General features: G+C 41.1%; 1 protein-coding gene across 13 annotated transcripts in view; it reads right to left on the reverse strand.

The window, feature by feature from the left end:
* The window catches only part of Mast4 (microtubule associated serine/threonine kinase family member 4), a 604,035-nt gene that overhangs the window by 304,947 nt on the left and 279,388 nt on the right, over positions 1-19,700 (reverse strand). For 7 of the 13 annotated variants that reach the window (XM_031360602.1, XM_031360597.1, XM_031360596.1 and 4 more), the window contains one exon: positions 14,343-14,417. The exons of the other annotated variants lie outside the window; for them this stretch is intronic. In XM_031360602.1, the coding sequence (XP_031216462.1) occupies positions 14,343-14,417 (75 nt within the window). The remainder of the gene's footprint in view (positions 1-14,342; positions 14,418-19,700) is intronic. 13 annotated transcript variants of the gene reach the window in all.

Raw genomic sequence — 19,700 nt, forward strand, 5'->3', positions numbered from 1 at the left:
TCTGGCCTCTGTGCTGTGCCTAGCACTCTGGCCTCTGTGCTGTGGCTAGCACTCTGGCCTCTGTGCTGCGGCTAGCAAGTGCCGCTGAGTTGACCAGCTGTTCCCCTCAGGCACTGCTAGGAAATGCTCCTTCTAGAACTCACACTCTATCAGAATACACAGAAGCAAGACAAGACTCAACCAGACCTTCCTGGTCACAACAAATCTGAGTTCCTCTTCAAAGTTGCTTGCCATGTTTTGAAGTGCTTTTCTTTTTTGGCTGTGGGATGGGGGGACACAGAGACACACAGGTCCTACAAGCCATAATGAATAACCATAATCCTTAACCTATTTTCTAATCTTTTCACCTCTGAATAAATTTTTTTGATTCTCACACTGGCAAACTTCTTGTCATGTGGGTTTTGGGTGAGCCTATTTCTGATGACTCTGAACAAAGTGAACAACTGCAAGTCACCACTGATTTTTAAGACCTAGAAAAAAAATTCCCTTAAGAAGAAGCAAAGTTGGGCAGTATCAGTTTACCCATATATACTACACCTTTGTCAGCCATATGGATAAACAAAGGGCACAGTAGAACCAAACCTCTTGGAAGTACCCAACCTCAGTTTGGATCCATCAATAAGCAAGGCAGAGCTAAGTTAGTAACTAAAGGGAACTGGTTTGGGAACACTGGATGCTGTAGGCAGGAGCGTGAGAGAGTGTCAATGAGAGGGAACACACGACATTCTTATGTTAGGAAAGAAACAGCCCCAATGAAGGAATCTTTTCTCTCTGCTTTTCATCATAGGATTCAAGTGGATTTGATGTGGAAATTCCAGTGATTGAAATATTAAAATCCAGCCGGGCGGTGGTGGCGCACACCTTTAATCCCAGCACTTGGGAGGCAGAAGCAAGTGGATTTATGAGTTCGAGGCCAGCCTGGTCTAGGTCTACAGAGTGAGTTCCAGGATGGCCAGGGATATACAGAGAAACCCCGTTTCAAAAAAATAAAATAAAAAAAAAACAAAACAAAAAAACAAGACAAACAAAACAAAACAAAACAAAAGAAGAAAAGAAATATTAAAATCCAAGATGAATATATTCTTTGTACTAGTTCATCATTGTACCTTGTAACCCAGTACAGCCTTTCCTTGGACACAAAAGGAAACAGAAACAACTGCCATTTTACTGAAGAATAAATTAGGATGGGGCTACTTATATTCCTAATTATATATATTTATTGGATGCTATGTGATGATCTCATACATGTGTATAACATATGAGGGTCAAAGCTAGGTAATTAGCTTCTTCTCCTTAAACATTTGTCCTTTGCTTGTGTTGCCAGCCCCTGGATGTCTTTTTCCTATTTCTTTATGAAACAAGTAATAAATTCTCATAAACTACAGCTAACTTCCTGTGTTATCGAACATGAGAATTTATGCCTCCTATCTAACAGGATTATGGTAGCCATTGTTACAAGTAACAGCATGAAGCACAAAGACAGTCGAAAAAGTCAGTAGAAAACTGCTTAGACTATCCCAAGGGAAAGCTCTGCCTGTTGGTGACTCCATTTTGTTTATATGGGTGCTGGTTGCCACTGGTCTGTGAAGGTTTATTGATACTTGTGTTCTTCTGGGTGCACGTTACTTGGCAGAATCAGCAGTGTCTCACACCTTTGGAATAGTATCAAACTTGAAATATCTGCACGTGAGTATGAGAGAGAGAAGGGGAAAAGAGATGGGGAGGGAAGGAGGCAGAAAAGGCGGGGAAAGGAAGGAGGAAGAGAGGAAGAAGAGAAATTGATTCAAGAGAAAGCTGACTGTAATCACCTGATTCAAAGTCAGCCACAAAATGGATGCTCAGTACACATTAACAGAACTGAGGTATTTTCCACTTTGTCATTTTGAAGGGCTCTAGTATTGTGTTTATACGTCTCATAGACAGCAGCATGGAAAGCAAGTAGAATCCACTTTCTATAGAACTGTCTGAATGGGTTAAGTACACAGACAGTAAACTAGAAAACACTGGGATAAATTTATGGGCCTTTTCTTCTCTATGTTGTCCTGAAGTATATGCTACTCTTTGTTATAATAAAACTTGGTAAATGTGGGCCAACAAGATGGCTCAATGGGTAAAACTGGGTCATATAAGCCTGATGACCTTGGTTGTCAGATCGTACAGAAAAAAGCCAGATGCCATGGCACAGATCTGTAATCCCAGAAGTCTTAAATTGGGAAGAGAGGCAGAGTGAGAAGAATGGCCTGGATGTCTACAGGCTAGATAGCATGGAGTATGAAGTGGAACAGAATCAAGAGTCACCCTTTCACAGGGTGGGAAATAAGAAGTGACGCCTGAAAACTTATCCTCTACCCCACACACATGCACCAGGATTCCCATGCCCTCTCACAATAATAATTAGAAATATTAGAAATCTCAAATAATAATTAGAAAAAGGCATTAACACTTAAAGATAAGTAGATGTGTTCTATTTTTTGGTTTGTTTTTGAGGCAAGACTTCTCTGAATAACAACTGCCTGTCCTGGAACTCACTCTGTAGACCAGGGTGGACTCTAACTCAGAGATCTGCCTGCCTCTGACTCCTGAGCACTGTGATTAAAGCACTCACCAGCTTAGTGGATGTGCTTTAATGGCCCACTGTTAGAAGGATCCAGTAGAAGTCAGAAGTGGTCAGTCGTCTATGGGATATTTGAAAATAACTCAGGAAAAGAAGAAACTCTGGGTTAGAAGGTTCTTGGTTTCTTTTTTTCTTAAATTATCTAGGTGTATGTGCCTATGTGTGTGTGTTTCTTTGTATATATACCATATGTGCCCGTGGAGGCCAGAAGAGGGCATCAGATCCCCTGGAACTGGAGTTACAGATGATTGTGGGTCTCCTGATAAAGATGCTGGGAACCAAACCCACAGCCTCTTTAAGAACAGCAAGTCCTCATGATCACTGAGCCACACCTACAAGCCTTGGTTTCTGTTTCCTTTTCTCTCTATTTATCCTTTTAAGCAGCATCTTGCTATGGAGCATAGACTGTCCTGGACCTTGTAATTCCCCTGTCTCTACCTTTTCAGTTCTGGAATTATACTAGGCCTGGATTTGGAATTTATTGTTACATTAAAAAAAAATCTGATGGATATGTTCCTTTGTTACATGTTTTTAATAGTAAAATAGATATAATAGTAATATATTATATTGTATGGAGATGGATATATACACCTGCAGCATCACAGGTGTAAGACACATACATCTATTTGTGTAATCATGTTATATACTTTAACCATACATAGTAAACTTTAATTAAAATTTGCTTTGAATATGTAATACGTTCACATGTATAAAGAGATATTTAATTTAACACCATACTATCCATCTCCTATGTTGCTCTCCCAGACAGAGCTAATATTTAAAAAAGCACATTAACCCTCTTCCCTTTGATTTTTTTCCCTGGTGGAATCTCCCTCATGAAAAGAGTATCTGCTTTCTCTCACAGCTATGTGACGACTATGCACAAGTAAACTACAGTTTGTCCATTCAGAAAACTTCTGAAGGCTGCTTGGGTTATTTCCAATATTTTTATATTAAAATTTATGCTGTAATGAATAATCTTGCCCTTAGCTCATTTCATATATATGCTGGAGTATCTGATGGTTACCATTCCTCACCAAGAAGCCAGTGTATGCAGTGGTGCTGGTACACGTATATGTACTTCAGGTTAGTATTGCTAAATATCTCTCTAAAGAGCTTATACTAACTCATGCCCATCAGCAATGTTAGTAAAAAACGTATATACAATTATATATATATATATATAATTTATAAATATATAAAATTACATAGTTATAGTTATAGATTATATTTATATATAAAGTAATGCATATGTACCATATATGTATATCTATATGCATGTATATCAATACATATGTATATAATATACAATAATATATACACACATATATATATTTATTTCCCTAGAAAATATTATTAAACTTTTAAATTTCTTAGAACTTTTATTTGATAAGAAATTTATTAATTTACACCATTTATTCTCAAGCATATCAAGCCAGGACAGAAAAGAAATTTGTTTCACACTCATGCAGTTTATCTTTAAGAGGCAAAACTTCTATGAGTTTGACTGCTCTCCCATCAACTGAGATGTTATTTCATAATCTACACGGTGAAAAAAGCTTTACTAAGTTTAGGCTGTATTCTGTTCAAAAAGAAAATTAAATTTTTATTTATTTATTTAATTTTTTATTAGATATTTTTAAATTTACATTTCAAATGATATCTCCTTTCCCTGTTTTCCCTCTGAAAAAAGAAAACAAACAAAAAAAACAAACCTGTTCCTTCCCCCTCCCCCTGCTCACCACCCCACCCTCTCCTGCTTACTGGCCCTGGCATTCCCCTATACTGGGGCACAAGGGCCTCTCCTCCCATTGATGACCGGCTTGGCCATCCTCTGCTATACATATGCAGCTGGTGCCATGAGTCGCACCATGTGTAGTCTTTGGTTGGAGGTTTAGTCCCTGGGAGCTCTGAGGGTACTAGTTAGTTCATATTGCTGTTCATCCTAAGGGGCTGCAAACCCTTCGGCTCCTTGGGTCCTTTCTCTAGCTCCTTCATTGGGGACTCTGTGCTCAGTCCAATGAATGGCTGTGAGCCTCTACTTCTGTATTAGTTGGGTACTGTCAGAGCCTCTCAGGAGACAGCTATATCAGGCTCCCTTTTAGAACTTTGAAATATGTTAGAACATATTTTAATTTGTACTTCTTAGAGCAGTATACTTCTGAGAATTATTTCTTATGCAAAAGGTCATTAACTATATTGGTTTTTCTTTATTTTCCATGTGTATATGTGAATGTATGCTTGTATATATACAGGTGCGTGCACATATGTGTGTATGTGAAGGCATATTGTATGTCAAAGACATAGGTCAGGTGTTCCTTAGGAGCTACTCATCACATATGTGTGTGTGTCTGTGTGTGTGTGCATGTGTGTATGTCTGTGTGTGTGTGTCTGTGTGATGCATGTGTGTGTGTCTGTGTGTGTGGTGGTGCATGTATATGGCATGTGGCATATGTGTGTATGTGTGTAGTATGTATGTGTCTATGTGTCTGTGTGTATATGTGTGGTGTGTGTGTGTGTGTGTGTGTGTGTGTGTGTGTGTGTGTGTTAATGAGGTCTCTTACTGAGACCTAGGGCTTACTGATTAGTTTTTAAGCTGATTGGCAAGTGGGTCTAGGAAATCTCTTGACTCCCTCTCCCCAGCACCGAGATTACATTGTGTGTCACCATGCTTGGCTTTTTAAAAAAATTATATTGCAGTTTCTAGTATGTGCATGCGTATGTATGTGTGTGTGTATGTATGTGAGAGAGACAGACAGACAGACAGACAGACAGACAGAGACAGAGAGACAGACAGAGAAAGAGAGAAAGAGACAGAGAATTCACAAGTGTGTACGTATATGGTGTATTCATACCTAAGCATAGGTGCACATGCGCAGAGGCCGAAAGAGGCTAGCAGATGTCTTCTATTACCTGCCACTTCATTCCTTTGAGACAGCATCTCTCATTGGCCCTTATGTTAGGATGCTCTTGGCAAGCCCCAGTGATCCACCTGTCTCTGCCTCACACAGAGCTGGTTGCAGGGGCACACACCCATGCTCAGAGTTTTATGTGGCTTCTCAGATCCTCATGCAGACACAGCAAGTGCTCTTCCCAATTCAGTCATCTCTCCAACCCCACATCTGGCCTCTCACATTGGTGCTGGGGACTGAACTTGTTCTCCATGCTTGCTGTCTTCCCAATCCCACATTTGCTTTTCTGAGAACCATCTACCTATGTTTCTTGTCTCTCCATCAGTGTGTAGGAAGGTCTTTTTGATGCCAACAGAAACAAACTTTGTAAGTTGAGACAGACTGCTTGCTTTCAAATGCTGAAAGAGCCCTGATTTTCTTTGTATACGGCCATGCCTGGAAAGTTGGCAAGACACTGTATAATGGCTGAAGACAGAAACCACCCCTTCTGACCCTAGCCTCTCTTTCTTCTTTGCTGCTTCTTGGGTTTTAAGGGCAGGCAACTGAACTCATGCAGTGAATTCTTTGCTGAACTGGAACTGTTTGTTACAGGTTTCTAAGGATGGCCATAGACATTCAAAATGGAACATGGTCTCACACAGAGGGATCTTGTCACCTGAGAGATGGGGCGGGGAGGGGGGTGCATTTTCCTTGTGGTGTGACTTTGTCATGCAAACTGACAACTAAGTCTCAGGAGTTGAAACTGACAGTCAGAGAGAGTTGTCCCATAGACTTGAATAACAGCCAGAGAGAAAAGTACTGTCTGCTGGCCACCACAAGGTTCTCCTTCTGATCTAAACCGTGGCAGGTACTTACCGATCTGGTTATTTGTATCTAACTAATGCTGGACACACCAAATGGCTGACCCTATGACAAAAGGTGGCCTCCCGCTCACCAAGAGACTCTACTTTCCTCCCAAGTTCACAACTCTCAGGATGGAAGGGAAAGAGTCAGGTAAAATCAAGAAAAGGCAACCCTATGGCAATTTCTGTCATTCTAACCTTAAAACCCCATCTTTTACAGGGGGCTGCTCATCCAGAGAAAAGAGTGTTTTTCAGGGGTGCCTGCCATGTTGTTTCCTGACCTGTATGCTGTGGCATAGGACTGCTCTGTACAGGATGCTCCAGTTTTTCAAAATTTCTCAAGCTGTAGCCTTACAAAACTATATTATATTTATCTGGAAATTCTGTACACACACACACACACACAGAGAATGTGATCGTTAAAGCCAGAGATCCCCAGGGTACCTAGATGCAGAGCCTCTCTTCACCAGCTAGTAATGGCCACCAAGAGGCAGCAAAGTAGATAAGAACAGGCTAGAGAGATGGCTCAGTAGTGAAATGCATTTGTCACCCTCCTAGTACCCACAGGGCAGATCATAACCATCTGTAACTTCAGTTACAGGGAATCTAACTCCCTTTTCTGACCTCTGTAGTCACAAAGAACACACAGTATGTGTGCGTGCATGTATGTGTGCATATGTATGATATGTAAGTATGTATGTAATCTTAAGAAAGCCAAGGACTTAACGCTAGATATGGTGGCTTCTATATGCATGAGGCTCATGCATGCAGGAATCTGGGGCAGGAGGCCAACCTGAGTTACAAGCCTACATAGGGAGAATCTGTCTCAAAAAGCCTAAAGAATGGGGATGAAGGATGAATGAGATGAGATGAGATGGGACGGGGAGGAAGGAGAGCAGAGGGAGGACTCACTACGCAAAGGGAAGACTACAAGGAGTTTAAAAATACTTCCAGTTTCCTCCCGTCAATAGCTTATCCAGAGAAAACTGATGTTACTGTTGCTTCGCACTGGTGAAAGGCTGAGGGAGTCAAGAAGAGGACTCTGGAGTTAACTAGCCCTTCTCTGGCTTCAGAGCTAGTACACAAAATCTGAAAATAGTTCTTCATGATCTCAAAGCTGGAGAGCAACTACCACAAGGAAACGTACCAAGAGGATGATGCCTCCATCTTGGCTGCTGTCATACCCATGACTGATAGCTACTGCTGGGACTCATGCAGCCTGACACTGACGCTGTGGAAAAGTTCCTAACCCTTGAAGTCTTTTCTGACTAGAACTCATGGATCTGTCCCAGTTCAAGATCAGAGTCCTGCTGGTGCTGCCAACCATGCTGTTTGTTATCATCCTGCTTTATTGATTTGTCAATTAAACTACGTGTTTGAAGATATTGAGTTAAATCCTACAGATTATAATATTTCATGCTTAACATACTGGTAGACTAATAAAAATCTATTGTACTGTTATATTAGTTCTCAAAGATCACAACATCTTAAGCCCCTATTTTACAGAATAGGGAGGAAAATCCAAGAAAATGTAGACCATGTTTACCTAATATGATAGTTAATGTTGTTTATCAACTTGATAGGATCTACAATTACCTATGAGATCAGCCTCCATGCATTTCACTGTGGAACTGTCTAGATTCCATTACTTGAAGTGGGATGATCCACCCTAAGTGTCGTGATGCATTTCATAGGCTAGAGTCCTGGGCTGCATCAAAAAGAGAAAGTGGCCATTCATTGCTTTCTGCTCCCTGACTGCAGATGCAGAATACCTAACCACTTAATAATCCTACCGCCATGCCTTCTCTACCCTGACGGACAGCACCCTTAAACCATGAGCCACAGGAAACCCTTCCTTAAGCTCCTTCTAGCTGGTACTTTGTCACAGCAATAAGGATGTACCTAATGACTATGATTTACCTAATAACTATTTAAGTAATCATTTACCTAATAACTATGATAATAGTAATCCCAATTTAAAAGACTTTTACAATTTGGTACTGATTAACTGCCTTAACCACGAGGTCACTACCTCACCAAACCCTCAAAGGCAACTTGATGCAACTGGCACTGTTTTGTGAATGAGAAGAGAGCTAACCCACAGTGATTAAGTGATTGGCTTCAGGTCACAGTTAATAAGTCTCAGAAATGAGATTCATGCTCATTTTAGTTGGGACCAAAGATCACTGATAGATGGCTGATGCTGAGAGGAGCACACAAACAGAAACTATAAACTCCCTCAAAGATTTCTATTAGAAATTTATGAGCCCTAAAGCCCTTTATTAAAAAAAAAAAGTTCCTGTAGTGCAACATTTTATGTTGTTTTCTTAAAAAAAAAAAAATTCCCAGAATAATTATGGCAACCAACTTCCTATCCCTCCCTGTCTTCCTATGTCCTTAAATATAGTAACGAGTATTGCATTCTCCAAAAAAGAAGAAATTATTCTTTAACACTTGAAATTCCCAGGACTAGGAAGGTGTTAATTACCATCTAGAAACTCCATGCATAATAAGGCTCCACAATGTAGATAATTTAAAATCCATTCCTTCCATGCTTAAAAAAAAAACAAAAATCAATCTACTTTCTTTTGACACGACAGAAAGAAACAAAGTCCTATGATTCCCACTGTCTGTTTACACCCTCTCCACAACTCTGAATTCTGGTCTCTTCTCAACAGTGGGTTCTAAGGTCTCAGAGATGTTTACTCTTCAGGTAGGCAAGGATGAAAAAGGATCAATCCTAAAAGGTTTACACTAAGCGAAAAGAGAAGACCATCTGCTCTGAGATAGCTCCGGGCTGATTTTCCCAGCAGGGGAGCCCAAGTTTTATAAACCTCATTCTCATTAGAGAAAAGGAGAGAAATTGCTGAGAATTCATAGAAAGGACTTTCAAGCCCTACAGCAGGTTCAAATGATGTATCTTCGCAGGTCTGGGTTGCTGGATTATCTATGCACTGGGGGAGTCTGGGTTTGTTTTATAAGGAAGGATAGAATGTTTCAACACTTTCTGGTCTTGAAATGTATTCAGTGCTCTGCCTCCCACCATTTGCCCTCACCTGCTCGAATTTTCAATACAATCTTTACGAACTTATTTATTCTGGATCAGCAAAGCCTCCGATGTAAAATGACAGCTCATGGAGAATAAATCTTCATCATCCTTTTGTGCTGAAATGTCAGGAGATTTGAGAGCTAATCCTCTGTGTACCTCCCGTCCTCTTCTGCCCACTGGATCGTGTCCCCGAGGCTCCTGTATCAAATTGATTTTTATTTAACGGAAGCCTTTAGCCGCTCCCACAAATAACAGTGCCGCAGTCTTTGAACTATTATTCCTACTGGCTTGTTGCTGCACTCTTTGTTCATTTGCTGTGTTAACAGCCTTCCCAACTGGGGGGACAGACAGGTAAGCATATTCTCAAAGTGGAAGATGCTTCTGATGGTCCTAGTGGACAGGCTTAGCCAACGTGAGAAGCATTGCTTGTCTTTGATCTCCCCTGAACCCGTCATTTTTATTCAAATAAAAACAGATTTAAAAGCTTGTTTTTCTATGCCCAAAGCACAAAAGGCTTTCTAAGTTTTTCAGGCAATGTAAAACTCCAGGCTGGAGAGAAAAAGGCCATTCTTTGAGCAGAAAATGAGCTTCCTATTTTCTGGACTCTATTTCCTCAATAGTATGAAAGTCATTTCTCTTTTGTAAAAATTAGCTTCCACTGGAGACCCTGGTAGAAGTCTACCTAACAATAAGACTGTAAGGTGTTATAAGGAGTAAAGAATGAAGTGATTCACAGAGGGATTTTTAGAACTGAGACCTGCCTTTCAAAAATCCCAGTAAATGGTAAAATGGATAGTTTCAAGTAGGCTTGATGGAGCAGAAATCTGATCTCATATACTGATTAAGAGAACATTTTACATGTTCTCATCATGTCAAAGAGGATCCTTAGGACAATGGGGCTCAAAGTTAAACTAAGCAAGGCCACAGAGCTGGCTCATGCTAAAGCCTACAGTACAACGAAGTCAAGCGTATTTTTTTGTATCACGCTTTTCTGTTAATGGGAAGCTGTTATACCTGGCCGTGCTCCTGCCCACATTATGCAAGGCAGACATTCACAATCAAATCAGTATTCTCAAATATCTGCCAGTAGGCTCAACACGCATTGTCCCTGACTGACCCCTGCAACACACGGAAGCCTGCAATTTGTATGAATTCTTTATAACAGCTCAGGTTACCCAGTTGAAATGGCACAGTTCAGATTAAAATCAAGTGTGCTTACAGTAAAAGGTCACTGGTTACACAGACACACATTTCTGTTTCCCATTTATCATCCAAGTAATTTATCCACGAACCAAACAGTAGCTTTCTCCAAATCTCCTTAATAATTAGGGGAATAATTCTCAGATTTCCATTTCTGCACTGTTTTGGAAAGGAAAGGATCTGACCTTTCGAATCTATTTGGTAACATGGCCGAACCAATTCACACAGCACATTAAGGCACCAGCCATCTTCACTGCGCTTTAATGAGTTCTTCTGCAAGTTTCTGTAGATAAGAAGCCATGATTCTTACTCTAAATGAAAAAAAAAAAAGCCCTTTGCCACAAATTGAAGAAAATTAGCTAATTTCTAGCTGGGTATATTGTTGTGTCGAAATGGCAGAGGCTCATGTCCAGACAGACCACCCCAGGCCAATGCAGTTCCACGTGGCAGAGGTTTATTGTGGGGGCAGGGGCAAAGAGGGGGTGATGGAGACAAAAGGGAAAAGAGAGAAAAGAAAAAGGGGTGAAAGTCAGGAAGGGTCTGCCTTTTATTTAGGCTGTGACACAACCCCTTGCAGGTAGAGGTGGGACTCTGGGAATGTATATGACTGCCATGGCAACAGATGCACGGGGGTCCCTGTGGCCTATAGGTGATATCACTGAGTTCAGAGGCAATCTGCCAAGCCAGTTCCTGATACCAACATATATAACACAATGCATCTAAGACATGGTGTCTCTCAAAATGCTAAGATGGAAAGAAATGAACTCCAGACAATACTAAGATTTACCCTTAGAACATCAAAGAGCAAGAAGTGTGTGTGTATGTAATGGGGTATGTTTAATTTATACAGTATTTTAGCTACATTCATTATAGCTCAACTGGGTAAGAAGAAGCTGCTGCATTCTAACCTGTCATCTACAATAGGAAAATACACGTTTGTCTTTTTAAAATTATTTTAGTGTGTGTATGTGCATGTGTGTGTGTGGTTTATGTGCATGTGTGTGCCCATGTCCTGTGACACCAGAAGAGGGTGTCTGATCGCCTAGTGCTGGAGACCGAGGTGGGTTCTTGGGTGTGGGTCCTGGAGACCATCCTTTGGAAGAGCACAGAGGCTCTTATTTGCTGAGCCATCCACATAGCCATGAGGATGCACTTCTTACACTGTGAGGATATCAGGCTGACGTAAAGCTAGTTTGTTTTCCCTTGCACGTATCGACAGACTGCTGAGTTGTGCTGAGCTTGGGGGACACTCTAGGCCCTTAACAACACGGCAAAGGACCATGGCATCTATGTCCACGTGGAAAGAATTGTGACATAGGCAACGCAGCATTACTGATGGACTAAAATGATAGCCAGTACAAAGTGAGCTGCTCCATTCAGAGTTCACTCGCTCAGAATGGGTTGCCCTGCATTATGTTGGAGATGAGTACGTCTTAGTCAATAACACAGAGTGTGGCATACAAAGTGAAGGTGCAGTTTACTGGTGAGACAAACATTGACCAGGCTGGTGCTTAAGATAGGCTTCTGGTTTTCAAATTAGAGATGTTTAAATAAACATGTAAATTGGCAAAATTATTACAGAAGCCACAGCACTCCAGCAACTCTGCAGCCTTTCCCCTCAGAGGTGGCACCCGAGGCCCTGCCTGCTGTAAATGGCCTTAGGTCTAGTAAGTGAGGGAGCCCTGTGTATGATATCCACTACAGAGCCCTGTGTGTGATATCCACTATACAGGAGAGGTAATTTGGTCTGAGAATGCTCGTTTGTTTGACCCTGGGAAGAGTTTTGCAAAAAAGATTTGAGTGGAGCACTTTAAAAGGTCAGCTGAAACTTCACTAAGTCACAGGACCGTTTATGAATATGGTCTTCTGCTGGCCAGTAAATGTGAGCTTAATCAAAGGCTATGCATGGTACAGCTTGGACCCTTAAATGGCTGACTTTCAATGTCAAGCACTTTCCATGGCTCCTGCTACCTGTCAGAGAGCTCAGGAGGGGCAGATTGTTAGAGGTGCCGTAGGGCCCTAGAAGCAATGGAGCCTCTAAAGATAGAAGCAACGGCCTCTAAAGAATTATACAACCCCCAGGAGACCCACACTGGACGTCATAGAAGACTGAAGCCCTGGTAGCCCCAGAAAAGGGAGATTCACTTGTCAGGCAGAGATTTCAGAGTTCTGACAACTTATCTCACGGTGGGCATTTTCATGTGCACAGTCCCTGGATTTTGTTTCAGCTTTTCTACAACTTTGTAAGGCCAGCCTACAAGAAAGGCAGGAGAGAAGCTAACAGCTTTTGTTTTTCCTTCCTCCCCAGCTCTGTACAGACTTGTCAATTAACCTATCTCCATTTTCCAGTTCCCATCCCCCATGGCTCTTTGGGTGTACTGATTAGTCGAGAACCTCACGTTCTAGTTTCTGCTAATAGATGGCCTTCAGAAGACTTCACTCTACGCAACAGCTACAGTACTGATGCTGACCCACCCACTCGCAGCAAACTTTCAGGATGTTTACAAGTCAACTGCTCTTGTCTGTCTATCTGTTTATAGTGCTGGAAATCAAGCCTAGGTTGGTGCCTACGCTAGGCAAGAACTCTGCTGAGGACCCATACTCCTAGCCTCTTACAAACAGGTTCTGACAGACAATTATAAATGTAAAGTGTTTGAACATACAAGTACATTCGTGACATTTAATTTTGACTATCATCTTGGTTGGTAATAAACATGTAGGGTGTAAGTGAGGCATAACTCTGGGTGTGCTGTGATGGAATTTTTGAAGAGGGAAGGAAGCCAACGTTGGCTGTGTCCAGCACCATTCCATGGGTTGTGGTAGTAGAATGAACACAGAAGGGTTAAGGAGAAAGTGACCTGAGCAGCAGGTTCACTGCTGTTGGCACCCTGATCTGCCCAGGTGGCAGTAGTTCTCACAAGCACAGCTGTAAGCTGCTCCTGCTACTATACATCCCCCACCATGAAGAAGTTCGAGTGCCAACTGGACAGAAGTTCCAATCACCAGAGAAATGGACTTCTCAGCATGTCTGGTCCACTATGGGTGGCATAACTCCCTAGGCTGGGTATCCTTCCTGTACAAGAGTACAGAAGGCAAGTTGAGTGCTACCATGTATACATTCATTGTTTACTTCTAAACAGCACGGTCTGATCAGCTGTTTCAAGTTCTGGCTGCCATTGCAGTCCTGCTGTAAAGGACAGTATTTTGAGCTCAAATAAATCCTTTTCCTTTATATAGACAAAAATCCATGCCCTCAAAACATAAGCCAAAACAAATCTTTCTTCCCTTACATGGTGTAAGCTGGGTATTCTTTAATTAAGAGGAGGAGAATGTAACTAAGACAACACACAGAATACAAGGGCAGCAGACACTCAGAACTAGTTTGCTTTCTGAGCTTTGGGCAGTGATATCCACTGTGGGGATATCACTAATGTGACTGGCCACATTGTAGTACTCTAGTGGGCATCTCATCCCAGCTCTGAGTTCAGTGACATCACACAGGTCCTTGACATTGGCCATCCTCACCAGAAGACACATGCTAGAAAAACAGGATAGTCTTGTTTGGGTTCAAGGCTGGCTGTTAAGTGTTTATTGGAACTCCATTGGACAGTCTTGGGTAGAGAAGATGTGGCCTCCTCTACATACAACACTTCACAAGCCAGTGGCTCACAGAGGGACTACACTGTCATGCACATTGGCTGGCCAAGGTGGCAGGCCACACTCACTTTTGAAGCAGCTGGGTCCACTAGTCTCTGCCGATGTCGAGCTGAGTTGAAATGGCTCTTCGGAGGCTGCCCTTCCTGACAGTGAATGGAAGATGGGAAATGGACGAAAGGTGGGAAGGGGAAAAGTGGGCATGGGATGATGGGAGAATGGCCAGAAAAGGAGAGGGACAGAGTTTAACAGTACTGTTCTTTGTTTAAGCTGAACATCCAATAAGCATGCATGCATACACACACATGCATATGCACAGATACACACATATGTTCACACCCCCAAAATCACATAACCCATGCAAGTCATTATGTTAAAAACAGCCAATATATATGTTATGTAATGTAGCCACAAGCCCAGCCCAGGATTCAGACATTTTATAGCAATTTTTTATTCTCCTGTCAGCTGATCATACTAAGGAAAACTAGAACATTATTTCCCTGAACCCAAAGTCCACCTTCCTAGGAAAATGACTTTATAGTGTTTATTAGGACTTCAACCTGGCTGATACTACCTAAATGACATAGGAATCACAGTCTCTCTCTCTCTCTCTCTCTCTCTCTCTCTCTCTCTCTCACACACACACACACACACACACACACACACACACACACACACTCACAGACAGACACACATACACACCACAGAGAAACATACAGAGACAGACATATACAGGCATACACACAAATTCACACATACACTTCACACAGAGACAGACACACACAGGCAATACACACATATACACATTGTACACAGAGACAGACAAACAATGCACATAGACACAAACATCTGTTTTATAAGCATCTCTCTTTGCCACCCAGTAGAATTCATCATTTCTGACAACCATCAATAACTCCCCTTAAATGTGTATTATATTAGTTTAAGGTGAGAACTTAAGTTTATTGTATAAATATACATTGAAGAGTGGTCTCTCCTTACACCAACTGTTCATGGCCATATGCAGAGAAAGAAAGGAAGAAAGAAAGAAAGGAAGGAAAGAGAAAAAGAAAGAGAGAAAGAAAGAAAGGAGGGAAGGAGAGAGAGAGAGAGAGAGGGGAGGGAGAGGGAAGGAGGAAAGAAAAAGAGAAAAAGAAAAGTAGGAGAGAGAGAGCACACACAAATGGGACACACAGAAAGCTTAATACTTTCCATCCCTCATCATACAAGGATGATAACATAACATAACATCATATTACACAAACATACAACCCATGATACTATATTTGAAAGATAAAATTGGGTATAGGGACCCTCAGAACTGATGTAGATCTCACTTCCATCTTTCAAAGCTGTACAATTAACAGTAAATAAGAATTTAATAAGGGAATGCTACCCCCAACATATGTATCAACTGCAAGGATGGCACAAAGCAAACAAACAGAGATGGTGTCACAGAACCTCTGGGCTGGGGAAGGGGCACCGTGGTAAAGCCACTCGCCTAGCATGTGCTAAAACTTTCAGTTCACTGCCAGACAGAAATACCTCTGGGCTTCCAAGACTCAGTTCGTGGGTCAGAACAAGGAGGCAGCAAAATGACCCAGTGATGAAAAAAAGCAGGAGGAAAAAAGAAGGTAGGCCTTTAATCCCAGCACTCTAGAGGAAGAGGCAGGAGGATCTCTGTGAGTTAAAGGTTCCCATGGTTTACATGGTGAGATTGATCCAGGACCAAAAAAAAAAAAAAAAAAAAAAAAAAAAAAAAAATTAAAGAACTATGGATGGTGTAGCACTTACAATCTCTCTTTTTTTTTTAATTTTTCTTCTGCAGTAATATCCTTCTGATAACAACTTTATTACTTTGAAGTCACGCATCAATCATACCCACTTGAATTGCCAGCTATCCCTGCCATCCAGTTCCTACCAGAGCATTTCCCATTTAGAAAGGAGCATGCAGGTCAGGATTATTAACTTGGATTTCTAGAGCCTACCCTACCGATATACATCTTGTCACTATCCTTTTCTTAACAAAAGGAAAAAAAAAAGTGGTAAAATAGTCTTGGGCCCATCTGGTCTAGTATTCCTCCCAAAGCTTTGATAACAGAACTGATACTCATAAACACCCACTGTTGAGCAAAATAAGAAGCTAAATACAACTTCTCCTCTCAACTGAACCAGGAGCTTTTTTAGGGGAAGAAAAGTTTTTAAAATGTATAGCAGATTATTTGGTTTGATAATTTCGAGATTATCATTTAAACTTGGTAGTTTAAGAGAATGGCATTTCAATGCTTTTTCTCTTCTGTCTGGATAGAAGAAGTTATCAGATAAATTGTTCTCTACATTAATACATCTGGAGAACCCCCAACCCCGACTGACCTCCCTGTGGAGTGATTATAGCTGATTTAAGATTCCGATGCACAGTGTCTGCCCTCCCTACATCAGGGGGAAAAATTAATCTTAGCGTTAAATATACAATTACAGTCGATGTGCAAATTAACTAAATCCTGAGCCTGTGGTTTATTGCTCTTCTTCTGACTCCGAGGTGAAAATGTTATCTTTTTTTAATTAGCTAATTGTACCATGAAGTCAGCAGGAGGCAGACACTGATATTAAACCTGAGATCTGAATCCTTCAACTCCCGCTTGGTGGAAGGCTGGTTTAGAAGGAGCACACACTTTCCTTTGGGAGGTGAGGGCTGTGGCTCCTGTCCTCATTTGTCATCAAGACAATGAATCTGTAACAGCGGACAGCTTGCGGACGAACAAATAGGTGTATGAAATAATCAATGTAGTTACACAGAGATTCCAGTCATACATCTTAATAGAAGCCAAGGGGGAGCCTGCAGGATTAATGCCATTTTAATGAATTGCACAGAGAGTGAAAAAGGGAATTGTGGACCACTCCCAGCAAGTTTTCCTCCACGTGATTGTTTCACTTTACTGTTAATTTTCAATAGAATAGTCTCATGGTGTTTTCTCCAGAGTGGGCAGGTTGGCAGGGGGTGGCTAAGCTGCCCCTAGGCTCCAGAATGAGTCCCAGTGATCTTGAGACCCTGTAGAATGTGCAGACATTAGACCCTAGGCCCTAGATGGAAATCCTTGAGAAGGACATTGTTCAGTAAGAAGGGAGGTGTGCCCTCTCCTTCATTTTCAGGGACCTTAACTGAACTCCTTTTCCTTTCTTTTTTGCTACTCTTGCTACTTAGCATATAGGGGAGGGGTTTAAACAAAGCACTACCTTGCCTAGTCAAGGAAATAGTATTATTTACAGTTATGCAGTTGTGTGTGTGTGTGTGTGTGTGTGTGTGTGTATGTGTTGCTGGGGATGGAACCGAAGGTTGAATGTACACAAGCCAAGTGTTTTACTACTAAGCCACATCGCCAGCCTCTATGCCGCACATCTTTTTAAAAAGCAAATAAAGCTCATACAGTTCCCAGAAATCAACTCCCTACATGCTATGGCTTAAATGCCAAAAAAATGTGGATACTGGAAATCTCATTCCTACATTCACATATTCATGATATCTCAAGGTGGAGTTTTCCAGAAGGATTTAGGATTAGATGAAGTTATCAGGGCTGGACCCCTGTGATGGCATTGGTAACTTTATATTAGAGGAAGAAAGATATGAGATTGCATATTTGCCCTGTCTCACTATGGGATAGGCTCATCAGGTGACAAGATAGCAACAAAGGCATCAGAAGCTAAGGAGCAGAGGGAAGTGCCATGCTCTGACTTGCTAGTTTCCAGATACTGAGTAAATAAATATATAAATAACAAAAACTGTATTCTCTATAAATTATCTGGTCTCAGCTATTTTCTTATAGCAACAGTAAACAAGCTTATTTGATTGGATAGTTTACTATATTCAAGAAAAACATTAAACTCTGTCATTCACACCAACACTAAAGGCAAAATCTGTGTTGGTAGGTATTTTTTCCCTCATTTGCTAAATCCCAAGAACTGGCTTCTCTTCCTAAACAGTAGCCCTCAGAGTCCTGGTATCTGTAACTCCAGACTGAGACATCAATCTCTGGATACCATTTACCTCCTGCCTAATGACATCAACATCAGCAAACTAACAGATTGGATCTGGGTGGGCCCCTCAGGGTTCTCTGAATTAAATGGCTTATTTACATATGCAAATCAAAGGTCTTCTCTGCAAAGAGCTGGGGAGTGGGGCCTGGGGAGTAGAATTCCTTTTGCTATTAGTTTCAAGAAACAAGCGCATTCCAAATTTGCTTAGGTAGGCTTAACCAAAATAATTCTGCTATGATAACCACTAGTTAACAAATGTAGTCCTCCTCAATTATGTAAATAAACCATTAAAATGACGAAAGAAAAAGAGTTGATATGTGCATAATGTAGAAATTTAATGAGACATACTTCACTTGGTGGTAAATGCTCCTACCAAGCTTTCACCCGTTCGATAAATTGTTTTAGAAATTATTAACATCCCTTAACACTACACATCATACTTTTTAAAGAAATTATTGTTCCCTTGACATCACAGATCTGATAGTTTAGTACTTTAGCCTAATGTGCAACACATAAACATATTTACAAGAACGCTTTGTGGAAAATAATTCATCAGGGGTGGAATAGTGGGTGCCCAGTGATTTAGCTGCTTATAGCCAACTATTTATAAAAGTCTAATTCTTTAAATCACATGTAAGTTACTCTTTTGAAAAATAAGAGCCTCAAGGAAAATTTAAAATTAAGTGTACCTATAACTTTGGCATGAGTCTCATTTTTCAAAAGAACCTATCCTTAGCTATTCCCAGCCTTGAAATTTAAAATACGGAAGGCAGAGAGCAGAAAACCACATAACAGATCACAAGTTGTTCAGGGGCTTCTTAGGCTGCTTCTTAAAAATCTATTCAAAGTAGTTTTCATTCAAGAAACAATCAAGTTCATTCTGAGAAGTAAACTTCCCCACCCAGGTCCGAGATGGTCTTTGTCTGCGATAAAACCACTTTATCAAAGTTCTTATTAAACACTCGACGTAAGCACAACAAAGCTTATTTCAGCTAGACGCCACTAAAGAGGCCCCTGAACGTCAATAAAGCAATCTAGACGGGACCTCTCTAAGTAAGACTACTCCATGAAAATAAATTGATTGATGGGATTCATGAGCCAGGAAGATTGAACAATTACCAAGCATATCAAATAGGGATCACTGATGGAATGGATCACCTAATAGATAGGGCACATTCTGGATTCATCACAAAAATAATTTATGAAAACTTCTAACATTAATAATATTATGAAGAAGGGAACAATTCTTTCATACTCCTTCAAAGTCACGTTTTCAAATTAGGTCTAGAGATGAGAAACCAGGATGTGGAAAGGGCTACTCACAGCAGGAGAGCAGACCAAGACCTAGTGGGTTCTTTCTACCACCACTGCCCGCCACCACCTCCGCCATGGCCACCACC

Source organism: Mastomys coucha, unplaced genomic scaffold, assembly GCF_008632895.1.
Source record: "Mastomys coucha isolate ucsf_1 unplaced genomic scaffold, UCSF_Mcou_1 pScaffold8, whole genome shotgun sequence".
NCBI lineage: Eukaryota > Metazoa > Chordata > Mammalia > Rodentia > Muridae > Mastomys > Mastomys coucha.